This window comes from Rhizophagus irregularis, chromosome 4 (genome assembly GCF_026210795.1).
Source record: "Rhizophagus irregularis chromosome 4, complete sequence".
Taxonomy (NCBI): domain Eukaryota; kingdom Fungi; phylum Glomeromycota; class Glomeromycetes; order Glomerales; family Glomeraceae; genus Rhizophagus; species Rhizophagus irregularis.
Window position 1 is genome coordinate 3,145,704 of NC_089432.1, and position 22,080 is coordinate 3,167,783.

The following is a 22,080-nucleotide window of genomic DNA, read 5'->3' on the forward strand; positions in this document are numbered from 1 at the left end:
TTCTAGCAAAAGCAGTCTTAGCATTTCAGTATACCAAATAATCTCAAAATTAACAAATCTGTTTTTTGAGGTTATACTGTATATCACACACTCTTTTTCATTTTGTTAAATAATGTATAAGATTATATAAATCTTTGTGTACTTTTTCAAACATTTTTATCCAGTTTCCATTTTTTCATCTCCTGTTTTGTAAAATTGTCTTTATGATATGATTTGATTCATTTTACAAGCAGTTTACAGTATTCCAAAGCAGTTCACTTCTGCCTACGCCCTCAGGAAAAATCAATAATTGAATGTGAGGTAGTAATAATTAACCTACAAAGGATACTAACCGATACTTGACAATAAGTTACCCAGCAGAAAAGCTCATACCTTGAAGTTGTCTTCAATATATTAGTTTGATTAAATTTGCATTGTATCCACCCATTATAGTAGTAAGCTTTTATACAATTAAAATTTTGACAGTATCTTGAAAGTTCATTCTCTTTTCAAGATATTCAACTTTAGTTTTTTGATACTTTAAATAACTAAGTAAACTTGGTCAGTTGTTCCCAGTGATTTCCTTCCAGTATTCTTCAATATGAGACAATCTTCAAAAAAATGTATTGCACCTTTTACCTTTTCAAGATTGAGAAAATTATGGGATCTGATATGATTGATAATCTAATATAAGAATACTTCAAACATTAAATGATCAATACAATACCATCAGTATAAATTTTATATTTGGTATATGTTTTGGAATTTGCTTTCCCAAAAAGTGGTGATTCTCTCCACAATGTACCATGCCATTATTCTTTTTATTTCAGAATCAATACCAGGATCAAAGTACATATATTAAGGAACAGTAATATCTCTCTAATAGATAATTGATATGCATTCCTTATACTTTTTGGAAATTGATGGGATTTTTTTAATGAAATAGATGTTTATCTTCCATTCCTCCCAGATAGTTTGGTTGTTGATAGCTGAAGGTCCTGTTTGCATTTCTCAAAGAATTATTAATGCTTAAAATCGTTTCTAGTTCTACTGATTCCAATTTTTTAGGAGCTTCTAGTATTATATACATCAGGTGACATCTCAAAATCTTTTTAGATGGTAAAAATTTATATTGGATTTTATTGAACTGACATTTTTTCAATCAATTCATATCTTATATTAGTAAAGGAATTTAAAATATGAAGAATTGGTGAATGACATTCAATAATAATATTTTTCCATAAAGGAGAATAAGAAATTGTAGAAATATTAAAGTAAGAAAAACTAATTGGTAAAGAATTATAATCATGAGAAGAACATGCTTCAATAACAGAAACTTAAACATTAAAACAAAGTCTAGTAAAGTGTATCTCATGAAGAAAAGGAACCTTGTATCCTCTGTTATTTTTTTCATTATCTTTTATCTCTATTACAATCTTTTAAGTATTATTGAATAATCTGGCTGTAAAATTATATCAAGTTCTTAATTGAGTTATTGAGACTAATTGATTTGCATTCTTATATTAGCCTTACTAATATTTGTTTTTTGATATTGTAAATTTTAAAACTTTGCAGTTATTGTTGCAACAATCAACATGATACTTTGAAGAGATTTCTGTTACACCAGCAATCCACTTAATAATGTACTCAATAAAGTTCCAATCTCACAAACACCAGATATCCCAAATATTTGAAAAAATAAGTTTAACCACAAATAGAGTTTAAAAAATAATGATCAATGATTACAGCACCAAAATAAACTTAAATAATTCATTGTATCTTAATAAAATACTTATACTATCATAATTACTAGATAGTTAGTAATTAAAAAAATATAAAAGAAAAAGAGAAAATATATATATTATTATAGAATAATAACTAAAATTTCTAGACAACTTATATTTTGGATAATAAAAATTTAAATTTCAGTATGTAAGTCAAATAATATAATGTAATACTAGTTTATTTAATAAAATATCTAAATCTGACTAGGACCAAATTCTGTAACAATTGATAATTCAATTAAGCTCTTTTTGTCCTTTGCATTTCTATGGTTTCTCCCTAAGTCAAATCTTTTTTTGTTTTTATGGTCTTTTACAAATCTAAATTATTTTCTTTCAGTATTCATGATCTGAATAAAAACAATTGAGAAAATTTGACAAGGAAATTTCATCCTATTTCTTATTAAGTTTAAAAAAATGAAATCTAGCAATTAAAATTATAATTATCCAAAAATAAGCATGTAAAAGGCATACTTCAGTAACTTCAGTAATACTATAATATTAAAATAAATCTGAAATTTTAAAATTGGCTTTTAATAGTAGTATTTACATTTTAATGATTTTGAGGCAAAATGAAATGTTTACTAAAACTAGTAATTTTTTTAGTAATAATCTTAAATAATCCTATATATATGATATTTAGTTTTTAAGCCTCAAATGTACTTATTGTTAGTTCAATAAAGATAAATTACAAAATTCTTATCATGCAAATTTTGATGGTATATAAATTATTTAATTTGGTAAAGAGAGAAAGAATTATTTTCTACTTTTAAGTAGTGTTAGTTATAAAAGTCAAGTAATTTTCATTTATTATATTTATAGGTTCATACTCTTCTTTCCAAAAATCTGTTATCATTATTTGCCTATTCGTTGTACCAGAAAATTTTAAATGATTGACTGTTATGTTTTTGATTTCGTCCATATTTTGTAATAAGATCCTCATTTTGCTCATTTTCTATCATCAACATATCTATATGAATTTTTCTATGTTTGATTAGTTATTTCATTATTCACTCTAACAGCAACTTTGGAAATAACTTTATTGTTTTAAGAAAATACTAAAGTGTGGTTTGTGCACTGATAATTTCAACTTTAAATATCAGTAAGTTTGAAAGATGATGGCTGAATAGGAATAAATTTTGTAAGGAATCAAAGGTGAAAAATCATGATAAATTATCTTATTATGAAAGTATTGTCATAATTCTTAAATATGCATTTGTATAATAATAACATAAATTTGATACTTTAATATATATGTCAAATAATTTAAATCATATGTAAAATTTTTAGTAATAAATAGGAATGGAGCTGAAATTTCATAATAAGATAAGTCACGAGAGTTATAAAAATCTCTTGTTAATGAAGTTTATTTTACTTCTAAAAAGTATAACTAGTATGTAATGATAATTTAATTTTTCTTTAAAAAAAAGAAAGTGAGAATAAAATAATAAACAGTGTATACATTTATAAAATTATAAAATAATATACTTTATGTAAAAAATTATTATACAGTAAAAGAGAGGGGAAAGAAAAAAAGGGATAAATAATCAGGATTAAACAAATTTGGGCTTATATTTATTTTTACTGGGAGATTGCTACATGTGAATTTTACCACATAACTAAGTCATAGCCACAAAACAGAAATGTGATCCGGGATTTTCTAAATATCTAAATCATAGCCACAAAATCTCAATCTTTTAGTAAATTAAACATGAAATTTATATATTTTATTTAAACAGAAATAGACTAAATTGATGTGAAGTAACTTAATCATGATTAGATTATCTTACACAAAGTTATCACAGCCCAGGCTCAAAATATATAAAATCAATATATTAACTTTTAATAACAAATATAATAATATTTATAAACCCAAAATTCTTAATTTATAAAAATTCACTAAATACTGAATTAAAAAAAATACCTAATATCCTAGCAAACTCATAAATTGCACTACCTAACAAAAAAAAATAGCTAGTATAAAAAAAAAAGATAATTCAATAAATTATATCAGACCTTAAGAAAGAATATTATTTTTGATGGTAGAAACAATTATGGCTATTATGGATATTGTAATTCTAGTTCAAATTTTCTTAACATTTGCTAACATGTCGTATATTGCAAATAAATAATTTAATATTATTTATAATCTATTGACTGAACGCTTTAGATATCTTATTGGAGTTTGGTTACATTTCACATATGATAGGAAACAAAAAGTAATACTATATTGCACAAATATATAAGTCATTAATGTATATTTTTGTAAATGAAATCTGATTCATTGGTTAACAATACCATTGGAATGCACCTGAAATAGATTAATAGATGAACATTTGAAATTGTTAAATATAGCTTTGTTAGAATCTTTTCAAAGTAACTATTAATAGGGTTAATAATATGAGTTGTAAATTAAGTTTGATCCAATTGCGTATCTTTATTTTACCAAAACTACTAAAAGTTGGATAGATACAATGTAAAACATATTAATTAAAACATAAAAAACATTATCTATAAAGAATACAATAATTATATTTATTCTTTTACTAATTTTTTAAAAAAAAATTGCTATGCCACAAGGAGGCTTAACAAAATGTTACTCCGTAACAAATAAAATTTTGTATTTTTGTATAACAGATAGATCAAAATCACATTTAATTACGTCGTTACGTTACGTCGTTACGCCACATGTAATTATTTATTGATAATTATTAACTTTAATGAAAAGCTTAATGCCTTAGGACATTATTAGACATACAGTAACACAGTAGTTAAAAATAGTATAATAGAAGTAGGTGTAAACGAAGAAAATGATTTTTATTTTAATAATGGAATAGCTGCTTTAGATAATTATATAAAAGGAAATGAAAATATTATTAATTTTATAAAAAATAGTATTTTTGAAGAAAATAATGTGTCGTATGGAAAGACACAATTTAATTTAGTAATAGCGTTCAAAGATAGAAAATATAGAAAGAAGGGTGAAATACGCAATGAATATGTGATTTTTTAGTTGTTAATGTTTAAAGATTCTGGTAGAAATAACGAACTTAAATTGAGAATGATAATTCAAACGGATGATTATAACAATACCCATTCTACAGGCTATCATATAATGAAAATTATTATTGATTTTATAAATGTGAGAAATGTACGTAGACGCCTTGATATAAATAAATATATCTTTTATTGTAGCATGGTTAGATAATTATAAAATTAATATTATAGAGGGAGAAAAACATTATATTGCATATGTAGAAAATATAAGAAGGAATTAGAAGATATTAGAGAAATCACCGTTCCTTCATTAATGGATTATACGTTAAAACTCAAAGTATTAATCTATTAATTCAAGAATTTGCGTTAAGAATTTTTTAATTTCAGGAAATTATCGTGCATTCTTTAGAGAATCTTCAATTGGAGGAGAAGAATTTGAGACCAGATCGATATAAATAATCTATATGTTCATTTGCATTTGCAAACTTTATTGAAGTTGATACTGTTTCATGTTATAAAAAAATTTTTAGCACATCGTTACCTACCGATAAATAAGTTTTTATTCACTAACGTCAAAATCGGTATTCAAAATCTCCTTTCAAATTCAGTGAATATTAGAGCGGATAGAAGGTGGTACGTGATTTAATTAAAAAACTGCGTGTTTACCAAAAAAAATCTTGAAATAGACATATTTTTAACTATTCTACAGTTTTCTAAAGTTTTATTGATATAAAATAAAATTAATTATTTTTATAGGATGTTGATCGCAAAATTTAGATGTATAAAAAAAAAGATCATCCTTAAATAGATTGGTGTCACAAAACTTTGATCTCGTGATGTAAAGTTATATAATGAACATCGATTTGTCGATCTGCTTGATCTCTTCTTTTTTTGAGCATTTTTATTTAGAATGTGGAGTTTTTTCAAAATTGTTTCAACTCCCAACCATGTTTTAAAATCTTTTCGACATAATATAATTTATGTAAAAAAATTTTCTACCCACAACCTTTACCAAGAAAAATGGGAAGCGATTATTGGGTTGGAAATTCACGCTCAAATAAATTCAAAGAAAAAGTTGTTTTCTAGTAGGTGATTTATAAATTTTTTATTTAATATTCAAAAAATTAATTTGTATGTATTTATTATAAAAAATATTTAACAAAAATTTCAAATTTAAAAATCAGATTCATCCACGTCTTTTAATGAACCTGTTAATACAAATGTATCAGTCATTGATGCTGCTTTTCCGGGTACTATTCCGGTAATTCTTGAATTTAAATTTTAATGCAAAATAGATTAATGAGAATATTTATAATTAATGAAAACTTTTTTTTTTTGTTAAGCGCATAAATTCTAAGTGTGTTCAACTTATAGTTGCAACATCTTTAGCACTAATGGGAAATGTTCAACCCGTTTCATTCTTTGATAGAAAACATTACTTTTATCCGGATCTACCGGCTGGATATCAGATAACACAACATTATGGTGAGAGTACATCTATTATAATAGATTAAATGCCACATGTTTAACTTTTTACATCTTGATTTAATTAGCTCCAATATCCCTTGGTGGAAAAATAACATTATCACCTTTAGATGGACTTGATTATGAAACAGATGTTAGAATAAAACAAATCCAAATTGAACAAGTATTGTCAAAATATTAAAATTAGAAAAAAAAGTATATATAATATACTAAATTATTAGCTATTATTTTAATAGGATACAGGAAAAAGTATACATGATATAAAACCTGGAATGGCTTTAATAGATTTAAATCGTTCTGGTACTGGTTTAATGGAAATTGTAACAGAACCTGATATAAGAACATCAAAAGAAGCAGGTCTAACTGTTCGTAAATTGCAGACCTTACTCAGAACTTTAGGATCATCAAATGGCAACATGGAAGAAGTAAGTCTTGTGATTTTTTTTTTTTTAAAAAAAACCTTGTAATTAATTTTTTGTAATTAATTTTATTTTAATTTAGGGATCATTACGATGTGATGTAAATGTGTCTGTGCATGAAATAGGAACTCCTTTTGGTACAAGATGCGAAATCAAAAATTTGAATAGTATCAAATTTTTAATGGCAGCTGTTGGTAACTAATTCAAACTTTGCTAAATATTAAATAAAATATTTTATTTTATCTAACATCAACATATGAGTTTGGCTTAATAGATGTAGAAATTGAACGTCAAATAGCTGAATTGAAAAAGGGACATTCTATTATTCAAGAAACTAGAGGATATGATGTCGCTGCTAATCAAACTTTTAGATTAAGAACTAAAGAAACTTCTGCTGATTATAGATACATGCCTGAACCTGATATACCTTCATTAATAATTACTGAAGTATATTATTACTATATTTTCAAACTTTATTAGTTAAATTGCTTAAATTTTAATAGAACTATTAATATTTTAGGATTACCTTACGGGCATCCATAATAAACTACCAGAATTACCTGATGATCTTAAAAAAAGACTAATGAATCAATATAATATTTCATTGCGTGATGTTATGTCATTAATGCACGAAGATGGTGGTGTTGAATATTTTGAAGAAGTAAGATTTATCTTTATTCTTACTATTGATTGTTATGTAAATTATTTAATTATTTTATTATATTATTTATAGATAGCAAAAAATCGAAATCCTCATCATGTTGTAAATTGGATTACACATGATTTATATGGTCTTTTAAATACTAATAATATTAAATTCAATCACAATCCTGTAACAACACAACAATTAGGTTCTATAATTGATTCTATTAAAACGGATGATATTACAGGTACCTTTGAGCATGAATATTTTTTTTTTGTTTGAATAAAATTTTAAGTATTAATTATTTATTCTACATAAAGCTAAAACGGGAAGAAAGATTCTTACTATAATGGTTTTGGGTGATAAGCGTCTTTGTCATGATATTGTTCAAGAAAAGGGATGGAAACAGCTAACAAATACTTACGAATTAGAAATAATTTGTAAAAATATCTTATCAAAAAATCCTAAACAGGTTAATTATTCTTATTTTTTATTGATAATTGATTTTCTTATTTTATGTTGATTAATAACGTAATGTTTCATTACAATTATTAGGTACAACAATATAAACAAGGAAATAAAAATATATTTAGTTGGTTTGTAGGGCAAGTTATGAAAGAAACCAAAAGTAACGCAAATCCTAAATTAGTGAATGATATTTTAACAAAATATTTAAATTAATAGTATAATAAAAAGTTTTTTTTTTCTTATTATTTTTGTTAATATAAAATTGTATTAATACAGTGCTAATACTATCTTTATTTTGTGAACAAACTCGTGTTGAAAATTATTTGCGAAATATAAGGTTATAACGATATCAAAGTATCATTGAACAATTTATATTAATGATTTTTACGTATGATATATTTTAAATAAGAATCTAATTAGATCAAATTACATGTAAAGCATAATAGAATTAAAAAACTTTCTAATTTATTTTAACATATAAGCTTATTTAAATTATTTCACAAATAATTTTATCTAATAATTAAATATAATTTTAATATTTCGGTTTGTTTAAGGAAAAGGACTTCAATTTTTTTTTTTTTTTTTTGATTTCACGCAAAGAGGCTGAACCTATAAAATTTTGTACAAATTTTTATTATTAAAAATCACTTTTAATGGCTCGCCTTTTACATCATAAAAAAAGAAATGCATTATATTACGTTACATAAAATTTGTTTATTGGTAGTTAAACAGTCTGATGTAGGACATTATAATGAGAATATTACACTATTACACACACCCATTTTATGGAATGTGTAACATGTCAATATTTATAAATAATATAAACTTTGTTTCTTTTTTTTAAAACATTTATAGCATTTATAGCATAATAACTTTACAATAAGAACTTTTCTGCACAAACATTGTCTATTGTACTATAAAATGTATAAAATGTCTAATAACCCTGAACTTAAGGTTATTGGTTATTCAAATGAGTGGATTAATTGGATTGAAGAATCTATTGTAAAAAAACAAATTAAATATTATGATCATAAAGACTTTAATAATATTAAAGAAATTGGACTCGGAAATTTCGGAAGAGTTTATCGTTCAAATTGGAAAAATTCTCATAGTTTTTTAGCTTTAAAATCTTTTATAAATTTCGATATCATTGCTAAAGAAATTGTTAATGAAGTAAATATAACATTATTATAAACATTTTTGTCTTTACGATACGCTATTAAATGCACATTACGTTCCTATTTTAAATTTTATTTATTTTTAGCTTAAACTTCAGCGTGAAGTTGATTTTCATGAAAATATTATTCACTTTTATGGCATCACAACAGGTATTATAAATATTTTAAAAATTTCATTTAATAACATAAAGAAAAGTCTAATATTTTTTTATTTTTCAAAAGAAATCCAAAGTGATGATTCAAAGAAATACTTGCTAGTGATGGAATATGCCGATAGTGGTACTCTTCGAAATTATTTAAGCGAACGATTTGAAAATCTCACTTGGAATAATAAATTAAATCTAGCGTTCCAATTAGCTGTTGCTATATCATGTTTGCATGATAAAGAAATCATGCATCATGATTTGGTAGGTTACTTTCAATACTTATTTACGATTTAATGTATTACATTGTAAGATTATATATCTAATACAAATATTTACTATTTTACTTTATTATATTTGATAATAGCATTCAAATAATATCTTAGTTCATAAGAATACAATCAAATTGGCTGACTTTGGGTTGTCAAAAAGGATTAAAGGATTACTTAAATCAAATTTATTTGAAATGGTCGCCTATGTTGATCCACAAATTTTTAATAGAAATAGTGATAGCAACGACTCAATGAAAGTGTATTCGTTAAATAAAAAGAGTGACGTTTACAGTATTGGCATACTCTTGTGGGAAATATCTAGTGGGAAACCACCTTTTTGTAAAGAATCATACGATATCGGTTTGGCTATGGAAATATTACAAGGTCTTAGAGAGAAACCTATTACTAATACTCCTGATGATTATATGAAACTATATACTGGTAATACGATTAAATTTGAATTGTAATTTTTTAACAGTGTTAATTAATTTTTAAGTTTATTTTATTTATATTTAGATTGCTGGAACAATGACCCAGATGATCGTCCAATTATCAACCAAGTTATTGCAACATTAGACGCAATTATTCTAAAGGAAAACATCCAAGTATCAAGTATACAGCAGAATATCATTAATAATCCATTACACCAAATTATTCAAAATTTTAGTGATGTAAATATGAAAGAAATTGAACCTTCAATTTCATCAAATCTAATTACAAATGACTATGAAATATTGATTATTGAAATAATTATATTTCTACAAGATGTAGAAGTAGTTAGGAAAAAACGTGAAGTTATTAATTATCTTAATGAAAATAATTTAACTTCTCGAGAAATTTATGATTGGTTACTAAATAATCAGGATAATTCAGATTCCGTTTTTTTACTTGGAGTATTTAATCATGTTGGAATTGAAATTAATGTTGATGAACAAAAAGCATTTGAATTATATCAAAGTGCAGCAAATACAGGGCATGTGCCCGGAATAATTAATTTGGGATTTTGTTATAATAATGGAATTGGAACTAGTATTGATAATCAAAAAGCATTTGAACTATATCAAAAAGCAGCAAATTTAGGAAATTCATGTGGAATAAATTTTTTAGGATACTGTTATCAGGAAGGAATTGGAACTAGTATTGATTACAAAAAAGCATTTGAACTATTTCAAGAATCAGCAAATTTAGGAAGTGTATTTGGAATATGTGGTTTAGGATGTTGTTATGATCATGGGATTGGAACAAGTATTGATAAAAAAAAAGCATTGGAGTTATATCAAAAAGGAGCAAATTTAGGAAATATATATGGTATAGCTAGTTTAGGATACTTTTATGAAAAAGGTATTGAAACAAATGTTAATGTACAAAAGGCATTTGAACTATATGAAAAGGCTGCGAATTTAGAAGATAGTTTTTCTCAATATTGTCTTGCTTTTATGTATGAATATGGAAAAGGAGTTGAAAAGAATATAAATCAAGCAATTTATTGGTATAAAAAATGTGCTGAACAAGGAGATGTGAATGCTCAAAATAAATTAATAAATTTAATGAATTAAAGAATTTTGTAATACCGGCTTTATTGGAAAAAGATTACAGGTTATATTAATAATATTTTAACAAGTAATAAAGTAACAATAAAATAAGTAGTATTCAATGGCATTTTTAAAAAATCCTAGTATACTCTTTAAAATGAAGCATAAAGATACAATATAGTCATGACATTATCCAACCCAACCTAAATTCTCTATCAAAATACAAGTTCCTATACTAATTACATCAATTCTGTTTTAGGTTTTTAGATTGTTACCTATAGAAATTAAATAGTATCAAAGCCATATCACAAAACTATCACTCCTATTTCACGCGATAAATGACAATAGTACTGCATGATAATTTATGATTTGCTATTTGTTCTGAAAAATAATTTATTTTCAGCTTGAAATTATAATTTTAATTTTACTTTATTTGGTTATTTACAATATTAAGAAATAATAATTCCGTTAATTGTAGTTGCGTAAGGAGTGTTAGAAAATGATTGTTTTTATTACTAACGTTCAATTTTATTTTTAGCTTCAGTTCAATGTATTGTAAATTCAATTATTAAATAAGTTTATAACAAAAAGTTTTGAGCAATAATCTGTAATAATCCCACATATACAGTAGCTATTTAACTAAAAAAGTAGATATAACTTTATATTAGAACTAAAAATACAAAGAAAATAAACCGAAAAAAGAGATTTTATAATATACAATATATACTACATAAAGCTTCCATAAGCGAAACGCGATTTTCAATAAAACCACCTTTCTGCTTAGTATTTGGCATTTTTTTTCTTAAAATGCCCTTTTTTTCAAGAAAAAATTTTAAAAATAAAAAATCTAAGACTTCTAGGGCTTTGAATTAATCTTACTAAACTAAGTATTAGTTTAATTAGTAGATAAAGTCGCCACCCAAATTAAATTTTGATTATTAACAATTTAACAATTTCTAAAGTGTATTAATGAATTAAAGATATATTATGTGTCGATCGTACAGCAATTAATTTAGAATTTAAAATTTTTGTAGACTTCGTATAAAAAAGAAATCTCACTCGAAATGATAAATTCGATATACGAAAGTTATGATTTCATGTTATTATATGTTTCATACCAACAAAAAAATTCAGAACGTTACTAGCAATCACCCGTTGCTTCGCACCGGGACCAATGAGTTTGTTTAAATAGAAAAATTTAGTTATTATAATGTAATACTAAGTAAATTAAAGATGGTTACAGTAGTTTTTTGTTTATAATTAGGAATTTAATTAGGTCTTTCAGTTATAGGTGTCGTCGAAATTAATTACGGCATATGAAGCTTATACCGTAATACCATTCTACCACAATTATGCCGTAATTATTTTATAAATTATTGAATGCCGACCTTTATATTTTAAGGCCAAATTCCCATTTTGCCGTAATGCCGTAATTATAAATATGGCATTTCGACGACACCTATACTTTCGGTTCTTCTTTGTAACTACTAAGGTATGTTTTTTATTTTTTTGCTTTTGTTTATTTATTACATGTAATTTCCGTTCCCTACTAACTTTATTTCTTCTTTTAATTTCATGGGTTTGGTTTTTACATGGTCCATCTGTTTATCTCATTTTCATTTTTTTGTTTTTTTTTTGTCTCTTCATTTCTTTTGCTCTTTTTATTCTTCCCTTCCTTCATTTTTTCCATTGTTTTTATTTCCTCTTCATTCCTTTTGTCTTTTTCATTCCTTTACACTACCCTTCGTTCATTTCATTTTTACCACTTCATCATTTTCGTTCCTTTACAATATCTTTTGTTCTTTTCATTTTTTTTCCATTCCCACTTCTCTTTACACTACCCTTTGTTCCTTTATTCCTCTTTGCTCTATTTCGTCCCCTCCATTCTTTTCATTTTTTTCATTAGTTCCCGCTTGATCTTTTCGTTCCTATTGTTTCTTTCACTCCCCCTTTCCCTTTTACCCTCCCTATTTTTTCATTCACCCTCATTTTTTTATTAATTTTTAGAAGTATTTTCGAAAAAACTTTAATATTATGAAAATACTACAAATGTTTTTACTAATTAATTATAAATTCTATAATTATTTCTTATTTATATTACGTCAATCTTAAACTTATAACCAACTTAGGAAAAATATTTTAATAATTAATTCGTGATCCGCATATAAAGTAGAGAATATCGATATTCCGATGTGGGGTGCCGATCATATATAAATATAGTAAATTAGCCATAATTCAGCTATTTTGGACCGAGCTAGCACCACCATCTTGTACGACCTAAACGTCATATTTTATATGCTAATAATAGAATACTATATGAATAAATTTCTTGCATTTTCGTACTGAATTTGTAAACAAAAAAAAACCTTTTACTAGCCGGGTCGTCAGATTCCTGGCTATAAATATAGTAAGTAAATTCGCAATTTCAATAATTTTTATAAAATTTATGGCAAAAAAACTTAAAAAAATGTTGTTTTAACGTCAAAAATTTTCAAAAATTTACAAAATTTTATTCATTTGTCAAATTCTTTATTTACTAAGATCTGTCAACTAGCGCTAAAGCTTGTTGGGCTTTCAATTTACGATGAGTTTGTGCATATCGAGAAATCCAATTACTAATTGTAGAAATTTTTGGAATTTCCTCTTCTTCTAAAACTCCTTCTTCTACTAAACCTTTCAGTTCATTATGCATCTCTTGAGCTGTATACTTTTCACTTTTATTTATATCTCCGGCCAAGAAATATGCCTCAAGGTATGGAATAACATTTTTGCTTATTCGTTTACCTCCTCCTTTTTTACCAAATTTCTGATTTTCTTTTAAGGCCCATCCACTTGATAATGCAAAATTCGATGTGTGATTCAAAACTTGCCTTGAACCCAAATCAGTATCAATAATTTCAGTATTCAAAACGTCTATTATTCGTTCAGAAAAAAAGAAAATTAGTTTTGAGATAATATAATCACAATTTTACGGTAAGAATGATTTACCTATATTTTGTGGTGATATTTCATCGTTCAATTTATTTTGTAAAATTTCTGCTAATATAACTCTATTATTGCTTACATCTGTGTCAACGCCATATTCCTTCAATTGTTTTTTCAATTCTTCAATAGTAAGACGATTTGTATTGATTTCTAATATAAAAAAAAATCAATGTAAAACAATTGCAAAAAAAGAAAAAAAAATCAATTTATTACATACTTGATCTATGAGGTAATGGAATATTCCAATTGGAAGTTGGAATTGAGTGATCTGAAACTTGTGGATTAGGTTTTTCAAGAGGTCTTTTTTCAAATTGTGCTATTTTAGCCGGCTCAAAATTTTTCCAAGTTCCAATATTAGGCATTGCACGAGCCTGAATAAATCCTGCATATTCACCTTCTGTCGGCCAGGACCACTCATACCAATTGGAATTTCCTGGTATTGAATTTTTCTTTTTTCGTCCTGATTCTATAAATCATAGTAATTGCTTTCAGTAATAAGTATTACATAACTTCAAAATTGTATTCTCACATATACCCTTTTTCCGTTCTGGTTCCAAATGTGCTACTGAAGTACCACAAATCCCTTGAATAGCATTCTCTATGTCTACACCTTCATTGATATCAAACCCCAATCGAACATAACGATTTATCGCATGTGAAATCTGTAACCAATGATTCAATAAATAATAATGGTGATTTCCTAAATTATTTGAACAATCAATACACACTTGGGCATGGTGAGAATCAATTGATGTTTTAGCCTCTCCAGCTTCTAAAAAAACCCATTTTTTTACTGAAATATTGTACCATTCATTCCAATGCCCTAGAATTAACATTAGGTCCGCATTGTGATAATGTGGACCATTATCAGAAAGAAAAGTAACCCAATCTGGTTTGACTTCAAGCGATTCAATAACTGCATGTAGTGAAGAAGCTGTGAACCATGCATCTTGGCATGTATCGGCCAACCAGTGATCAAATACTTGAATATCCAATTGATGACTTTCAGATTTTCGTGTATAGACAAGAATTGAATGCAAAGCCCATCCTTTTTTCCCAAAAAAAGCACTTTTTGTTTCTCTTGCGCTCTTGGGTAAGATTTTCATCTTATAATCAACTATTATTATAGCTCCTTTTTCATCTAAATCTAATAGATTCGCGTTAAATTGAGAATTTAGAAATACCTTTCGCGTCTGATGACTCAAATAATAGAAAATTTGATCTCGTAATTCATAAATTTCCTCGTGAATATTATTTGGAGTGTTTTTTTCAATATCAATGAAGAATTGAAAAAGTGCATCACAATCTGAACATGTGTGAGTATGTTGTTCATTACATATACCAAAAGCAAAAGGAAGGCAATGGTTTATACATTGGTTATGTGCTGTTGTACCATCAGAATTTACAGTCAAATGTGACTCATATTCCCTTTTCAGATATCGTTTTAACTTCTCTCCTTGATCTAATAATTGATTCTAAATGAAATTATTAGAAATTAATATTATATAATTATTTTTTATCAATTATAGGAATAAAAATATTACCTGGATATGAAGATTACTAACGTGATTTTGAATGAGTTTGGTAAGTTCATCAAATGTTTCATAGCCATATGTGTTGCATATTGAACACAAACCACCAAGATTCTCACGATAAATATATCTATTGCCCTGCAAATGCTTATAAAAAGTTGTTCGTTTTACTCCACTTGGATATTTTTCATGAAACTTTTCCCACAGATCTTGTTTCGTATTTTTGAGGTAATGAACTGGTTCTTGCGTAATGGTGTCTGTTTTGTATGAACTCATTATTACATTAGCCTTATCAGAAAAGAATTGTTCTAAATTTTCTTTTTTTCCCGTCCTAATTTGTCTTTGACAATAATAGGTTTTTGTGCTTGAGGTGCACCTGGTCCATTAATACGCGCATATTGGCGGGCTCTTGATACTGTATTTGCAGCTACCTGTAAGTTTATATTTTTATTAGTTCAATTATTTTGATAACATGCATTGTAGTAGTATACACTAACAGTACACTTACCCCTAATTTTGATCTGAGTTCTTGATAGGTAAATTTTGTAGCAATAATTGAAAGAATTCGTCTTTGACCATTTGGACCTCTATTTGTATTTTCCAATGCGTTACGAAATGCTTGCCAAAATGTAAGAGATTGATTTTCTTGATAATATGGATTTTGTTGGAGGAATCCTGATTCATAAAGTATTTGTAATGTTGTACTATCTTTTTGAACGTTATCTGATTTCGTCCAAAATTCAAACTAAATTAAAAAAATTATTTGTCAATAATAAATAAAAAAGTCAACTCATTTTTTTGCATAATTACTAACTTTAGATTCTCCATTTTTGAAGGGGGTGATATTAGTACATCCTGCATTTCGAACAAATGCTCTCCAAGCACGCCATTCTCGTTCATTAATTTCATAACCAGATGGATATAAATCTAAAATAGCTTTCCGTAATTCTAAAATATCACTTTTCTGATTTAACCATTTATTAAATAAATCATGCCATTTGACCTCACGTGAAATTCTTCTTTTCAAATGATATTTATAAAGATTTTCTAACACTCCCTCTAAAGTCCAGTCCAATACCGTGCAAGAAGGAATTTGTGCTTGTTGAATACAAATTTGCGTATACGGATTTTCTAACCCAAAAATTTTTTTCCAGAATAATTTGAAAGTCTGCCAATACATAACCAAACTTCATTAGGATCAATAGCATTATACGTCTTTATCAAAGTATCATTAGTATATATTTGAACTACACACTCTTCATCTTCTATTTCTTGAATAAAAGCTGATTTTATACCATTGTAATGGGATTGAAAGACGGATTTATATCCTTCTCCTGCATAATTCCATTCTGGTTTTTTTGATTTTCCCATTCCCAGCACAATTACGTTCAATTTTCCAAGACTAATCATATATGGACGAAATATAATATCATCAAGTAATTGTTGTATAATATTTGAATTGTCAAAACCCATAACTTGTGGACCAGGGAACTTTGCATTTGAACGAAAAACTTTTTCATAGCAGGTGTTAATAGCTTCTGTTGGTGAACTGCACACACCTGACCTATATTCTTCAGAAAAACACAAAAATCCAGGAGAATTTGGATGTTGAGTATCTTTTACAACGGTAATTATGAAGTCACATTTTTTTAAAACTGTATGAGTTTTCATTCCTAAACGAATCGGAAGGAGAGGAGTATGCGTAGGATTCTTATTTATTGGTCGCGCAAGCCACCAGTTATGACAAAATGGACCAAAATGTAAATTTTCTACAATTTTGCCTGGGGAAATAAGTGTTGTAATGTATTCTTTACTTTTACTCATATGTTTTGACTTTAAAAAAGAAGTTGGGTATGTAAAAAACGCGAGATTCTAAAAGACGCGAAATCGCATATGCGTATTATCCCCGGATTTTATATATGTCGATCACTACTTTATATACGGATCACGAATTAAATGTATTGGAATCTATTCATTTCATTTATTATTATTCATTTTACTCGATAAATTATTAATTTAACTAAACCATTTGAATTAAAAACTTTATTCAAAAATCTGGTGGTTATTTAGAGAATTTCGGAATTCGGATATGGATTTGGGTTATAATAATCTATTATTAAATCAACAATTTCTTCAAAAAGAATTGATATTTTTACATATTTTATAATTAATTAATTGATTTTTATGAGTTTGAAAATCAAAACTATTTATCCAGCGTTCAATTTAATTGAAAAAATCTTACTCATCTTTCTATCAACGTCGGTCAATTTTTCTATATCTGATATGTTATATTGATCTTTTTTAAAAAAAATAATAATTTTGTAAATATATTTAATATAATATTTTATTTTTTATTTAATAATAATAAAAATTAAAAGAAAAAGAAAAAAAATTTAAAAAAAATTTGGGGAAGAAAAAGAAATCAGTTTGAAAAAAAAGAAATTTCCGAAAAAAAAGGATCCGAAAAAAAAATAAGTACGAAAAAAAATTCCGAAAAAAAAGGACAATAATCAAATCCAAAAAGAGTGAAAAAAAATTAAACCTAAACAGAAAAACAATTTTTTCGGTTTGAAAGAAAAGGGAGAGAAAATTTTTTTCGGTTTAAAAAATTTTTTAAAATAAAAGGACTAATCAAAAAAAAAAATTCCGATAAGGTAAAATTTTGGATCGGATCGAATAGTTTTTGACCATAAGTAGATCAGGCGGATTTACCCCAGAATCGTTCTAAGTAAAATTCTATTCCCACGTGACCAGTGATGTTTAAAGGGGCGTGAAAATAATTTTTTCACCACAGAATACTTGAATACTTTATGAAAAAATGAAAACGGTGGAGTGTGACACGGGGTGACATTTTATGCAGGTCGCGTGGGGTGAAAAATTTTGGGCGACGCTGGGGAAGATGATCAGGCGGAGGCATGTCACGGGTTTTAATTATATGGCATGATATTTCAAGTTACACAATTAAAAATTATTTATATGGAGACTAAATCCAAACGTCAGACAAATTTTTTGTTATATAGATGTTAAATTAAAAATTATTTACGAACAGTCTAACGTAGTAAGTTAAGTCATTGTTGTTCATCAATTTTTCTGCCACATGACATGACACAAATTCATTTTTGGAAATGCCGGAACGTCAAATTTCTATAAATAGTGAAAGATTTCTTTTTTTTTCTCAAGCTTTTTTAATTTCTGCAGAAAAACTTTACTATACTTAAAAAAATGGCCAACAACCCTGAACTTAAAGTCATTAGTAAATCAAATGAGTGGATTAATTGGATTGAAGAATCAATTGTAAAAAAACAAATTAAATATTATGATCAAAAACTCTTTAATAATATTCAAGAAATTGGTTCCGGAAATTTTGGAAGAGTTTATCGTGCAAGTTGGAAAAATTCTCATTATTTTTTAGCATTAAAATCTTTCATAAATTTCGACACCATTGCTAAAGAAATTGTTAATGAAGTAAATATAATATTAATATAAACATTTTTATCCTAATGATACACTAATGTACGCTAATTTATATTTTATTCATTTTTAGCTTAAACTTCAACGTGAAATTTATTTTCATGACAATATTATTCGCTTTTATGGCATCACTACAGGTATTATAAATGTTTTAAGAATTTTATTTAATAAAAACGAAAAAAAATCTAAAGTATTTTTTACTTTTTAAAAAGAAATCCAAAGTGATAAATCGAAAAAATATTTGCTAGTGATGGAATATGCTGATAGTGGTACCCTACGAAATTATTTAAGTGAACGATTTGAAAATCTCACCTGGAATGATAAATTAAATCTAGCGTTCCAATTAGCTGATGCGATATCTTATTTACATAATAAAGGAATCACGCATCATGATTTGGTAGGTTATTTATAATACTTATTTACGATTTAATACCTTACATTGTAAGATTATATACTCATATACTCAATATAATAATTAATTTTATTTATTATATTTGATAATAGCATTCAAAAAATATTTTAGTTCATAAGAATATAATCAAATTGGCTGACTTTGGATTGTCAAAAAGGATTAAAGGATTGCTTAATTTCCAATCAAATCTATGTGAAATGGTCGCTTATGTTGATCCACAAATTTTCAGCAACTCAATACAAGTGGTATATTCATTAAATAAAAAAAGTGACGTTTACAGTATTGGCATACTCTTATGGGAAATTTCTAGTGGCAAACCACCCTTTTGTAATGAACCACATGATTTCAGTTTGGCTATAGAAATATTACAGGGTCTCAGAGAGAAACCTATTACTAACACACCTGAAGATTATGTGAAAATATATACTGGTAAATTTAAATTATAATCTACTAATATAATATTGATTAATTTTAAGCTTATTTTATATTTAGATTGCTGGAACAATGACCCGAATGATCGTCCAACTATCAACCAGGTTGTAGAAAAATTAAATGCAATTATTCTAAAAGAAGACATCCAAGTACCAAATAAACAACAGAATGTCTTGAAATTTCATGAAAATATTGTTAATAATTCATCATATGGGAAAATGTCTCAAATTATTCAAAATTTTAGTAAAATAATTATAAAAGAAATCGAACCTTCAATTTCATCAAATCTAATTATGAATGACTTTGGAATAATTATTACTGAAATTATTTTCCTTCTTGAAAATATAGAATCAGAAAGGAAAAAACATGAAGTTATTAATTATCTTAATGATTATAATTTAACTTCGCAAGAAATTTATAATTGGTTATTAAGTAATCAGGATAATTCAAATTCTGTTTTTTTACTTGGAGTATTTAATCATGTTGGAATTGAAATTAATGTTGATGAACAAAAAGCATTCGAATTATATCAAAAAGCAGCAAATACAGGAAATTCATCTGGAATAATTAGTTTAGGATATTGTTATCATTATGGAATTGGTACTAGTATTGATAATCTAAAAGCATTTGAACTGTACCAAGAGGCTGCGAATTTAGGAAATTCACGTGGAATATATAATTTGGGAGTTTGTTATAATAATGGAATTGGAACTATTATTAATAATAAAAAGGCGTTTGAACTATTTCAAGAATCTGCAAATTTAGGAAATCCACTTGGAATATCCAGTTTAGGATATTGTTATGGTAATGGGATTGGAACCAGTATTAACAATCAAAAGGCATTTGAGTTATATCAAATGGCAGCAAATTCAGGAAATATACTTGGAATAACTAGTTTAGCATATTGTTATGAAAAAGGGATTGAAACCAATGTTAATATACAAAAAGCTTTTGAATTGTATCAAATAGCTGCAAATTTTGGAGGTATTTTTGCTCAATATTGCCTTGCTTTCATGTATGAAAGTGGAAAAGGAGTTAAAAAGGATACAAATCAAGCAATTTATTGGTATAAAAAATGTGCTGAACAAGGAGATTTGGATGCTCAAGATAAATTAATTGCTTTAATAGGTTAAAAGTATTGAGTAAGAAATTATTACAGTATGTAATATTAGCTTTACAAAATTCATTTAACAACAATTATCATATTAATTAGCGAGCAATAAAGTAACAATTAAATAAAAAATACGAAGTTTTACTTAACAATAGTATTTTATGAAATCCAAGCCTTTTAAAATGAAATATGTGATACTGACATTGTAACAACTAACATTATTCAACCTTCGCTTTTCTGTTAAACAGAGAGGCAAATGGAAAAACATAGTATTGCTTTTATTTGGTTATACTGTATACAGTGTAAAGATAATTACTTTATAAAAATAATTTCATTTATTGTAGTTGCGAAAGGAATTTTAGATAATGTCTACTATTAGTAAGTTATTAACGCTAAATTTTACTTTTAACATCAGTTTATCAAGTTTATGTTAGTATGTGAAATTACTTCTGAATTCGGGACTACTGCTAATAGATAAGTATTTAGGACCAAGATTCGATTCTTGAGCTAAGAAAATTAATTCTATAAATAAATCGCGTCAGTTGTATATTCATTCATTTATTTGTTGTATTGGAAAAAATAAAGGTAGTAGGTACAGTACAAATGAACATATGACAAGTATATATACTGTATATATACGTATTTTCTCTATTATCAAGAATGGGTTACGGTACATTTCGCCGAAGCCATTTCGCCGAAGGGATATTTCACCGAAAGGAAGTTTCGCCAAAAATGGTAGCGATTAATATTTTTAATAAAAAACCAGCGATAGGGTGGGTTACATTTTCGTTCAAGGTAAAACCACAGTAATTGCACAAGCATGGACCTCATATGAATTTTTTGGATCACTAGGTTGGTCTACAACAGCAACTTCAATACTATATGGCCCAAGAAGAGTAGGTGTCATGATATCATTTGCAGCAATAGTAAATTGTTCTCCTGCTTTAAGTGATTGGTTTAAAGCCTGATAATAGATGTTGCCTAAAGGAGTTTTAGGAGATATACTGCTTCATCTTATTCAATTCTAAGGATGGTTTTTCCTATGGTTATATCATCTTTACTTAATTTACCGGAAACAGTAAAATTCGCAGAATTCTAAGAAACAGGAGGGTCAGATGGACTGTTACAGTGAGTAAGTCAACACCTTTCGCATCTTGACATGCATCAAATTTTAGTTTCTTCTTTACGAAGTTGGTGTGGAACGACATTGATCATAGAAAATTTATCAAGTAAATGAAGA

The 22,080-nt window shown here is 26.5% G+C and overlaps 6 protein-coding genes across 6 annotated transcripts; 3 read left to right on the top strand and 3 right to left on the bottom strand.

The window, feature by feature from the left end:
• Positions 1-5,667: 5,667 nt before the first annotated feature.
• OCT59_024000 (uncharacterized protein) lies at positions 5,668-7,985 on the top strand (the record flags this gene model as incomplete). Its single annotated transcript, XM_025320410.2, has 11 exons — positions 5,668-5,842; positions 5,942-6,018; positions 6,101-6,242; positions 6,311-6,405; positions 6,479-6,667; positions 6,744-6,855; positions 6,936-7,108; positions 7,182-7,322; positions 7,395-7,551; positions 7,625-7,776; positions 7,860-7,985. 11 exons carry the CDS (start codon positions 5,668-5,670, stop codon positions 7,983-7,985), a joined length of 1,539 nt encoding a protein of 512 aa, XP_025171392.1.
• A 717-nt stretch (positions 7,986-8,702) lies between these two features.
• OCT59_024001 (uncharacterized protein) lies at positions 8,703-10,921 on the top strand (the record flags this gene model as incomplete). The annotated part of the gene is made up of 5 exons (XM_025332480.2): positions 8,703-8,945; positions 9,037-9,100; positions 9,173-9,357; positions 9,461-9,806; positions 9,882-10,921. 5 exons carry the CDS (start codon positions 8,703-8,705, stop codon positions 10,919-10,921), a joined length of 1,878 nt encoding a protein of 625 aa, XP_025171393.2.
• Positions 10,922-13,433: 2,512 nt separating this feature from the next.
• OCT59_024002 (uncharacterized protein) lies at positions 13,434-15,690 on the bottom strand (the record flags this gene model as incomplete). The annotated part of the gene is made up of 5 exons (XM_066135105.1): positions 13,434-13,810; positions 13,886-14,032; positions 14,100-14,348; positions 14,418-15,357; positions 15,427-15,690. 5 exons carry the CDS (start codon positions 15,688-15,690, stop codon positions 13,434-13,436), a joined length of 1,977 nt encoding a protein of 658 aa, XP_065991161.1.
• Positions 15,691-15,722: 32 nt separating this feature from the next.
• OCT59_024003 (uncharacterized protein) lies at positions 15,723-17,238 on the bottom strand (the record flags this gene model as incomplete). Its single annotated transcript, XM_066135106.1, has 4 exons — positions 15,723-15,845; positions 15,923-16,159; positions 16,229-16,601; positions 16,670-17,238. 4 exons carry the CDS (start codon positions 17,236-17,238, stop codon positions 15,723-15,725), a joined length of 1,302 nt encoding a protein of 433 aa, XP_065991162.1.
• A 1,398-nt stretch (positions 17,239-18,636) lies between these two features.
• Positions 18,637-20,862, top strand: OCT59_024004 (uncharacterized protein; the record flags this gene model as incomplete). Its single annotated transcript, XM_025330657.2, has 5 exons — positions 18,637-18,879; positions 18,959-19,022; positions 19,098-19,282; positions 19,390-19,726; positions 19,790-20,862. 5 exons carry the CDS (start codon positions 18,637-18,639, stop codon positions 20,860-20,862), a joined length of 1,902 nt encoding a protein of 633 aa, XP_025171395.1.
• Positions 20,863-21,630: 768 nt separating this feature from the next.
• OCT59_024005 (uncharacterized protein) lies at positions 21,631-22,048 on the bottom strand (the record flags this gene model as incomplete). Its single annotated transcript, XM_066135107.1, has 2 exons — positions 21,631-21,821; positions 21,985-22,048. 2 exons carry the CDS (start codon positions 22,046-22,048, stop codon positions 21,631-21,633), a joined length of 255 nt encoding a protein of 84 aa, XP_065991163.1.
• Positions 22,049-22,080: the final 32 nt, after the last annotated feature.